Source organism: Aplysia californica, unplaced genomic scaffold, assembly GCF_000002075.1.
Source record: "Aplysia californica isolate F4 #8 unplaced genomic scaffold, AplCal3.0 scaffold00145, whole genome shotgun sequence".
Taxonomy (NCBI): domain Eukaryota; kingdom Metazoa; phylum Mollusca; class Gastropoda; order Aplysiida; family Aplysiidae; genus Aplysia; species Aplysia californica.
In genome coordinates this window covers 140,809-151,443 of record NW_004797415.1, presented here as the reverse complement: position 1 = coordinate 151,443, position 10,635 = coordinate 140,809, and the positions used below count along the sequence as shown (strand labels likewise).

General features: G+C 36.8%; 1 protein-coding gene across 2 annotated transcripts in view; it reads right to left on the bottom strand.

Moving 5' to 3' along the window:
- LOC101852237 (solute carrier family 15 member 2) overlaps positions 1-10,635 on the bottom strand; it is a 37,168-nt gene that overhangs the window by 18,872 nt on the left and 7,661 nt on the right. For both annotated transcript variants that reach the window (XM_013081769.2, XM_005097027.3), the window contains exons 2-6: positions 7,960-8,089; positions 6,755-6,798; positions 6,131-6,224; positions 2,427-2,568; positions 1,632-1,709 (exon numbers count right to left, since the gene is read on the bottom strand). In XM_013081769.2, coding sequence (XP_012937223.2) covers positions 1,632-1,709; positions 2,427-2,568; positions 6,131-6,224; positions 6,755-6,798; positions 7,960-8,029 — 428 coding nt within the window. In that variant the 5' untranslated portion in view covers positions 8,030-8,089. The remainder of the gene's footprint in view (positions 1-1,631; positions 1,710-2,426; positions 2,569-6,130; positions 6,225-6,754; positions 6,799-7,959; positions 8,090-10,635) is intronic.

Here is a 10,635-nt window from a genome sequence, read left to right as displayed (position 1 = left end):
AGGGGAGGGTGGAGAGGAGGGGAGGGGGGATGTAGAAAGAAAATAAAATGATATATTAGAGGCATGCAAAATTAAAATCCTTCTTACAAACAGTCACGCCAAGATAACTCGAATAGACAAAACTGGAATTCATGGAAAGCTTACAGTGTACCATTCCCCATCTGAAGCACTACATTATTTTCTTTGTATTAACAACATTCTATTCTCAAACATTCACACAGATGTGTCAAACAGCTCATCTCGAACATCCCTATCAAACCTTTTCATCAAAACTGTCTCAAATAAAAATCAACCTGTGCATACAATAGAATTTGTTGTTGTTATCGATCTGGCAACAGCTGGGCTCTCACCTTTCTGTCCATGCAGTGATAACAGTAGTTTTGTTTCAGTTATTGTGATTCTATAGAGTGTGTTGTCAATGTTAGGTCTCAGAGGGAGAATGTCGCTCTGACATTGTTTAGGGCTGTGCAGTAGACCATGTGATGTTCCACAGTCTCATGTGTGTAGTCATACAAAGGGCACATTGGCGGAAGTTGTGGGTTTTTTGGTTGTTGTTTTTTTTTTTTGGGGGGGGGGGAGGGGGGTTATAAGTGTTTTACGGTGCTCACAACTGCATAAGGTCATATGAGCGCTTGGACACACCAAACATTTTCAGTTGGTAGTAAATTTTGAATGTGCACGGGTGGCGGCCAAAGCCTACTCTTATCGATTTTGGACCACCAATGGATATTTAACGTGTGCAATTTGTACACGAGACCTCCGAGATTTTTTCGCCCTTGTCCGAGAAGGCTAGGTGGAGATCTTACCTATCATAAGATCAGGGGAGTGGTTGAAAGACAGCAGAGAGAATGAGCCAAGGAGAAGCAGTAGAAACACTGTAGAAAGAGTCAGGAGCCCAGAGGAGGGGGTAAAGGAGGTGACAGGGTGGGGGGCAGAAAGTAGAGATGAAAGGAGAAGACAGAACATTGTTAGAGAGCAGGAAAAGGTGTGAAAGGAGAACATTTTCTTTCGCTATCTGGATTCGAACCCGGGACCTATTGAATGAGAGGCGAACACCTTAACCTCTAGGCCATGAGAGCCCCCAAGTTCAGGTTTCATTCTGTTTTATTCTGCTAAAGTGGAAGTCAAGTTGTATATGTTCTGTTCACAGACAGAAGACTGTGGTCCGTTCTTTTCTTTGAAGGTGGTCGATATTGTCATTTTCTTTTGTAGTAGCCATATGTCTGAAAACCACTCTGCCTGTCCGGTTTTTTCTTTTTAAGTTTTAGCACAACTTAAAGACACACTCCTTGTTATTAACCTACATTACAAAGGGTAAAAATATGCAGGAGATTTCTTTTTTCTAAACGGAGTAAATTTAACAATGGAATTTATCATCTCAGTTTTCCACTTACTTTCCCATTGTTAACAGGATGCAAACAGGGCATCAATATAATCATTTCATAGAAGTTCACACTCACCCAAATCTGCTCCATTAACAAGTTTTCCCTATAATTTTCACACAAGACTAAAAAAAACTTTCCTTTCAAACAATAAAGGAGAATGTATGTTTTAGAAAGCTATCTGGCAATCATTCAAAGACATGAACCAACAGAAAGTTCCCATGAAAGCTTGCATCAAGTAAAACTCACATGTGTGGTGGGGGGAAAGCTGTCAGAGACAAAACCACTGAGCCCAGGGCATACACCAAGGAGATGTACAAAATGGTTCTGAGGAGACATAAAGCAAAACTTTATCTGGGAAAGACCAGAGACAATGATTGCATTCATAACTAGCTGCACAGACAAGACTTCAAAATTTAAAAAAAGTTTTAGTAGAGGTTTTACAGCGCTCAGTTTTAGTAGAGGTTTTACAGCGCTCGCAACTGCATGAGCGCCAGAAGATATGAGGTGTTACAAGAGAGTAACAAACATAAAAAAGATGAAGGGAGATAAGGACGATAGACGTTTGACAGGAAAGAAAAAGCAAACCACACCAGCGCACCCGCCAACCACCCACAATTGCATTCATAGATAGCTGCACAGGCAAGATTTCAAAATGATTATCTCAGACATTCTTTCTACAAAGATAGTATCATTTATTATACTTGCGTAAGAGCTGTTTGCTCAGTGATTTGAAAAGCGTTAAGTCCGCTACACCTGAAAGTTACTAAGAGAGGAGGAAGAGGAGGAGGATGAAAAGAAGAAGGAGGAAGAGAAAAAGAGAAAAAACAATAACTACAAAAACAACCGCAACAATAACAATGAAAGCAACAGCGACAACAATAACAAATCCCCATTCTTCTTCAACACAAAAAGATGCTGATCTCACTTTCGCTTATGTAGGTGTTTTTACACCCCCATTAACACAATTCAGATGATTTCTCAGGTGGGTTTCTGGCTCTGCCTATCTCACTTTGTCTTCCCTCCCATCCCAAGAGTCCTCACTTGTAGCGACCAAGGTAGCTGTCGGCGATGATAGCTCCACCTATAGGGCTGAAGTAAGCCAGCATGACAAAGCTGTGGAAGATGGCCACAGCCCTGTGGTAAGGCAGCTCCATCCAGTCCGTCAGGTAGATAACCAGGATAGCTGGGTGAACAAACAAAAAAGAACAACGAAATAAAAAAAGACAAGTAAACCTCATTTATTGCAAAAAATAACAAAGAAAAAAAGGGATAAAACTCATTTATCCCGAAGAAAATAGACCCAAAAAATCTATCCAATGAGGCACATGGCTATTACAGCTAGTGTATCACATCGCAAGATGTTGTTGTTGTTGTTTTCAAATCCCTTTAGCTGCGAGCGTTTCGCTCTTGGCAGCGCAATACCTCCCTCAAGTAACCACACGTCCTTGTCATACATCGCAAGATAAAGAAATTGAAAAAAAAAAAGAGATAAAAGACAATCTTCTTTGACAATAGTTTTCCTCAACAAGGCCCATACGATGGATAAAGAAATAAAAGTTATACTTTCCGTTTTGTTTGTTAGTTGAAAATTCTACTGGATAAAAAGTTCATCATTTTATTTTAAAGTCTAAGCTCTTGCTCACAAAACTACCCTTTGGCAACAACAAGAAAAAAAGAATGTAAAGTTCCTGTTTACACCCCCATCAACAAAATTTAGATAATTTAATACTACTTATAATAAACAGCATTTATGCTGCCCATTTCCATTTTCTAAAAAATGCTAAATGCGCATTACATTAATAAAAATATTGCACCTTATAAATTAATGGACATGTGTGTACGTAAAACATAGTATTAGGCAAATGTATATGTAAAAAAAAATTCTATATGAGAAAAATAGTCACGCAGAGAGCCTGGATACGCGTTTGCTAAAAATATAGAATGCAATAAAATCTCACGAACGTTTAACAATAAAATTGGAAAGCGAATAGCTAGAAACATTTAATAAAAACATCTGTTCTCTATAAACAGAAAAACATTTCCGTTCTCTCTCTCTCTCTCTCTCTCATTCTCACACGCTATTTTTTCAGTCTCACGGCCGAGCATACACATGCATGTATAACAGTTCATCGTTTTGACATGCATGCATTTGTGAATAAGAAATACTTTAGCTGCTTTTGGAAAATGCGAATAGTAGGGGCATTCATTATTTTATATGGGAGTTCGTTCCATAAATGGAGACCAAAGAATAAAAAAGAACGTTTTCCGTATGTTTTGTAATTTTGTTTTCGGGTTCCAAGAATTAGATTGTCAGTGGTTGATCTAAGGACTCTGGGTTGATTCCAGGAATCCTTTTGTATAAATAAGTGCAGTACTATTGATACATTAAAAACAGAAAACGGCAGTATTGTATTTTATCCTTTCTTTTACTAGCAGCCAGTATAGTTCTTTCAGAATTGGTATTATGTACGCTGATTTCTTTTGTTTCATTACCAATTTTGCTACTTGATTTTGGAGTACTTGTAACTGATAGTTTTTCGGCCGTCAAACCAGATAAAACAGTATTACAGTAATCTAATTTTGATAAAACAAGTGTTCTTACTAATGTCTTGGCTGCTGCTTTAGTTAATTAATAATTTCTTACAATGCCGATTTTTTTCAGCTAAAAATAGATACTTTTGCTGAGCTGGCTAATTTGGGAGGACAAAGACAGATATCATAATCCAACTAAACCCCTAGATTTTTAAGACTTCTCTTTGAACCAAAGGTATGATTATTGATGTCAATTAGTAGTTCTGGGAGATTTCTAATGGCTTTTGCATTTCCACTCAACATTATTTCTGTCTTGTCGTCATTCAGTTTCAATTTATTACTGGTCATACATATTTTTTAAATTTCCGAATACATTGCTCAGTAGAGTCGACTACAAGTGATATTTAATCAAAATCAATAGAATTATAAATCTGAGTGTCATCTTGCATAAAGATGATAATTCATGCCATATTGTCTTAAAAGATCAGCAATAGGTTGCCTATACATTGTAAACAAGACGGGCCCAATAACAGACCCCTGGGGAACACCAAATCTGAGTAAAACATTGTCTGAACACATGCTTCCAACCACAACTGCTTGTGTTTGATCTTTAAGCTATGACTCAAACCATCGCATGACTGTACCCTTTACACCAAATGTAGTATTTAGTCTCTTGAGTAAAACGTCATGACCAATGGTATCGAATGCAGCCGAAAGGTCCAGGAGTAAGAAGACACACCTTTCTTTCATTAATTCCTTTAAAAATATCAGTACAGACCTTGAGTAATGCTGTCTCGGTATGATGACGTGCCTTGTATGCTGACTGATAAACGTCGTTAGGACTATTTGCTTTAATATACCGCAAGAGTCTATAAGATACAACTTTTTCCAGATTTTTGGGTAAGAATGAAAGACTTGAAACTGGTCTAAAAATTTTTAAGTTCTTTTCATCAAGTCCAGCTTTTTTCAAAAGGGGTCTAAACATGCGCTGTCTTAAAAAAACAATTTGGTACTGCGCCTGTGAAATAGAAGGTAGGCTTCCAAACCTGCCTGTCAGGGCAAAACTCAGGCAAAGAAAGATGCAACATCCCAGCAGAAAGAATGAGATCCTCGATAAAAATTTCCTCCTCACTCAGGAATTGAACTTGGGTCTCCTGCATGTGACAGTGAAGTGCCTTACAACTACACCATAGACACAAGTATCATTTTGGCAAAATACTAAAATCTGTTCTAGACAACATAACAACATAACGATTGGGGGACACTAACAAAGTCTCAGCTTTTTGCAAATGTCTGCATTAATGAATATCAGATATCAACTGTGAGGTAAATATTCTGTCACCACAAAACCCTCAACTTTCCAGAAGATACAAAGCAATGCTCTCTATGTCACCCATGTTTCTGTGTACAACCCTGTGTTAACACCCATTGGAACAACACGAACAACAGAAGAGGTGAAACAAAACTCATGCATCTCTCTCTCTCTCTCTCTCTCTCTCTCTCTCTCTCTCTCTCTCTCTCTCTCTCTCTCTCTCTCTCTCTCTCTCTCTATATATATATATATATGTATATAAATATATATATATATGTAGATATATATAGATATATATATGTATAGATATATATATATAGATATATATAGATATATATATATAGATATATATATGTATATATATATATCTGCAAATAAAATCATTGCTTTTCATGAGTAAAAAACATTTATTACTTGTGCAAGGAAATTTGCAATGTTCTGGTTTTTTTAATTAGTAAAAATAAAAATCTTGCAAATTTGTCACATTGATAGCAGGCATTAAGAGCAATAAACAAAATGATTTTCTTAACTGATGGAGCTCACTGTTCTTTCCATTAGCATAATGTCAGAAACCAGACAAAAAAGATCAAAAAGGTAACAGCTGGGCATAATGCATTCACAAACATAACGCACTTAACAATACTGGAGGTCTTAGGGTGTCACATGTTGCTCATACTTCATATCAATTCTGTCATTTCTGTCTGCTTTGGCTTTTATCAGGATTAAATTGCCACAATTACGTTAATGTGCTTCTATTCATCTCAGTAAAGTAAAAGTCTAAGGGTCATTTACTATGCAGTCGTCATGTTGAAAAGAGTGATGCCAAAACAAAGTTTTTATCCTGCAAATGCATAAAATGGAAGGGATATTAAATGAGAGATTGTAAACATATTTCGTTTACCTTTCATGCCATAAAAATTAAAGCGTTCACAGAACTCTGTCACCAGGATGAAGGGAATGGTTCTCGGGTACTTTGACTTCTGCACACCTACATTCTGAAAGGAAAATGTAAAGGGAACCTTATAGAATCTTTTAGTATAAGTGGCAGTCAGACAGATAAATCATGTAGCTAAAACAAATTTGCACTTTTGATTGTTCCATAATGACAACTTTACAAATTATAAAACTGAAGCTAACAGCTTGAATTGTCTGCCAGAATCAGTTAGGGTCTTCGCATATCAAAAATTCTTCTTCTGGGGTTACTTCTGACTTACTGATGAGGTTTATTCTATGCATGCCTGCATGTCAATATTCAGAGAATGTTTTAGTTTCAATAATTTTCGAGGTATACTGATAGTTACATTAGGAGATTTGTATGTTCCAGGAAATCAATTCCATGTGTGACAACATGAATATATTAGCAACATATAATCATTTTCCTTGGGTTGGAAGAAACGGCGCCTGCCAAAGGAAACAATAATAATAACATATGCTTTTTAAAAAGGCAGCTGTTCATCACCTGTAATTGCAATACAGCATGTGTGATATGGAACTAAAAGGAAACAGTACTTTAATGCCACCATACCTTCTTCCCACTCCGCTCCTTCTTCTCCTTGAGCAAAGCTTGCTCTGAAATGGATGAAAAAAGTTGTCATCTTATTCACTTTTGATGCAGAAAAAGAAGTAAAGCTGTATGTTAAATAATAGAAATATAATACATAATGAATTATGTGAACTTGTTAGAGCCATGTCATTAGGTTTGAATTTGCCCTGATTTGAGTAATGTTTACAACAGAGACGTCTAAGACAGAAGGGGAAAAAAATGTTCTCCCTGTAGAATAACAGTTTTCTGAAAAGAAATATACAAATAAATATATTGAATATGTGCACATGCTAGGGCATGAATGCCTTTACATTTCTGTACACTAACAAGCAACTAGGTGTTCAGTTAAAAGTATGCTTCGAGATTTTGGGTCAGAGTGGTAAAATAGCGGATGGGAAAGTAAAGTTTGACAAGGGTGAAAGTGGTCACTCGTGTAACATGACATGACCCGGGAGTGCAACTGATTTTCCATAAAAGTATTTATGTTAAGTAGAATTTAAAAGCAAATTGAAAGTCCTAAGAAAAGACATTATACCTCTTCTTATTTCTGCCAGACAACAGAAATACATAAGGTGTCATGCAAGTTAGACCATTTAGTATCAAAGTACCTTTCAAAACAGGGGTAGGGTAAACATACATCACAAGTTTTAAAAAGTCTTACTAAATGGGACCGGCCCATATATATTCTCTTTCTACTTCTTTAGCCTCTTCAGCATTCAAGAAGTCAAAGTATCAGCCTTCAAAAGAATTTAGTGTTGACCACATTAAATCTTTAAAATATTTTTTGCTATTACTGCTGATTTCATTGTCATTCCTCGAGTAAAACCCCTTACCTGATACATTTTTTATGGCAGTTTCCCTTACGGACAATGATGATCTCTCTTGAATTTGAATGTCTTTTACTTTATCCTTTAACTTTAATATACAATATACATCACACTAAACTATTGTCTAGGCCAATAGCCAGGGTCAACAGTCAGGACAATGTGCTGGCAGAAACATTCCAAGAAGAGCGATGAAGCACAAGTTGGACTCCACTCTTATTAGAATGTATAACTCCCATGAGGTAGATAAAAATCAACAACCTACAGCACCACAGTGGCCGACTTGTTATCCCCATCATATGACATGGTACATATTATATAGTTGGAGTAGAACTAATACAAATAAAATATCAAAACACTCACTGTCTTCATTCCCAGGCGGAGAGACATCAAACAAAGTCTCCTCATCTTCATCAGAACTTCCAGCTGTCATGATCACTTGGTACAGTCACCACGCTACCAGTGACCACTGTTCAGATGCCTGCGGTCACTTCTGAAAGTACAAGTAATAGTAATCTGGTACAGATACCAATTATTTCCCAGACACAAGAAGAGTTGTTAGTTAATGGCGTTCATGTTGCTCTTCATTATATTTCTGTTAACATCATGCACACTTTCACACTGATAAATAATTGGAACTATGCTGTTTTAGATATGGTACAATTGTTGTTGTTTTCAAATCCCTTTAGCTGCAAGCTTTTCGCTCATGGCAGAGCAAAGAATGCCTCCCTCCCTCAAGAAACCACATGTCCTTGTCATCTGGTCAATGACAGAGTAGAGCAGGCTTTGTAAGTATTAGATACAATTGAACTACATTATTGTATCAAGAAATACAAAAAAGTACAGAAAAACAAAAAAGCAAAGCTTAATGTTATAAAATTGTGTTAAATGAGAGATGGTGGGAGTTGAGGGGTGGGGGGCACTACAAGGAAGACATTTGAGTGCCCAACATACCACTAGGTATATATGTATTTTTATAATATATAATGATATATATACATAAAATCAACTCCAGGCTATTTGAGGCTGCAAAGGCAAACTTTACCCCAAAATACAGCATTTTTCATTCTTGAAGTATTGACCCCACAAGTCCTTAATTTACCCTTCTCACAACTCTGACACACACTGTGATACATCCACAAAACACATGCACATCCTTTGGACAGTAGATCATTTTATGCACACATGTTGCCACAACTGCCTTACTAATTATCACAAATAGCCACAATGTACACAAGGAAGCATTTCCATTTACAATCAATACTGGAAGAACAAGGAGTGTGGGTAGGCCCTAATGAATGCAAGCTCTCCAATAATTGCAAAACAAATGTTGGCCAAACAATTGTTGTTGCTGGTTGAGTCATCACTGGGGGGGCATTTCCTTGTGCAAGAGAAACACTTGAATTACTTTTCACTTGCTTGGGTTTAGGCCAGAATTTGTTGGGGGTTTTTCACTTGTGGAAATTCTGATAAAGGGGCATATAAATATATATCAAAATGTGTCAGAGAATAAGTGTATCAGACTCAAAAGAGTTAGAAAATAAATGAATTTTCATAAAATGTGTCTTTTGGTGAGTTATTTACGTCTGTATAGATATTAAGTCATTATAAACTAGCCTAGAATTCTCTTCCAAATACAAAATGTTTCAAGATATTACAAATTGCATTGAACAGCCTTATACTTATACTATGTGTTGTATGCCTTACATTTCTCAGTTATTATATCCATGCATGAAACAAGCCACATACTGCCAACAACATCAGGGAAGAGATACAATGTGAATACAGCTCACGCTTCTAAACGCTTGACAAAATTGAGGCTGAAGGGGGAAAAAAAAATTTTATAAGGGAGAACTATGCACCCACATTTTATTGCTTCAATAACGTTGCGTGTGGCTCTGAGCATGAAAAGAGTTAATAACTTTCACTTGACAAAGCCTCTATTATCATGATCCAGCTATAAAATCTTGTTCGAACAGTACCTATATATTGGCGGCAAGCTGTTCAACTTTCCTTGGTCCAGAAAGCAACATTTTCAGGAGAGAGAAAAAAACTGTTTCATCGTTTACAGTTTTCGCTGGAACTGTTCACTTCGAAACTGGGACCAAGAGATGGGTAAAAACTTTATCTATTGATTAACATACATCATCTCATGAAGATTGTGCAGATGGATTATAAGAAATCATTACTGATGTCTCCAGCACAGGAGAGTACAAAAAGATATACGGTCATACTTGTAGGAACTTACTCAAACTGGTTCTTCTTATTTTATATACACAGTGCAATCTAGATCTCTACTGTCAACCATTTTTCATTCATGCACCCCATGAGTTTGCAATTTTCGTGATTCTAAAAGAAAAACTCTCATTCAAGTCTTTTGCAAAATGCTGGAGGGTAATTTGAGTGTTACAAGTAAAGGATACTATATTTTGTCTTTAAACTGTCTGTCTGTCTGTTTTGCATCCGTCTTCTGCTGATCTATTTCTCTCTCCCTCCCTATCTTTCTCTCTGTGTCAGTATTTCTCTCTTCATTCTCTCTATCTCTCGTCAATTTGACAATGTGAGGCAAAATAGTCTATAGATGGTATTGTCCTATACTAGTATATTCATCATTTTCACAAAAAGTCAGACAAAACCAGCTATATTGTACTTTGTGTTCCTCTGTGTGCACTGGCAAAATATGTATGTGTGCCTAAAGAAATGTACCAAAAGTCGGATTTTGACCATTTTGAGTTAATGGTTGTACCTATAGGAAATTCAATGCTGAACACAGGGTTTTTTTTAAATTTTCTAAATATCTCAAGTAGTTTTTGAGAAATTGCACATTTTGTAAGGGAGGGTATACTTTACTTTTCCGATCCAGCGGCCATTTGGGTTCTAGCCCTTCAGTCTGTCGATATGGCTAAGAATTTGCAGGTTTTAATCAGCTGTGCTTTGTCGCTGTATAGAGTATTTCCGATGTCTGGGGAGGCAGGTTGGTAGGTGCTACGCAGGTCACAAAGTGCTGGGCAGTTAAAGAGGTGGTGTGGTACTGTTTCA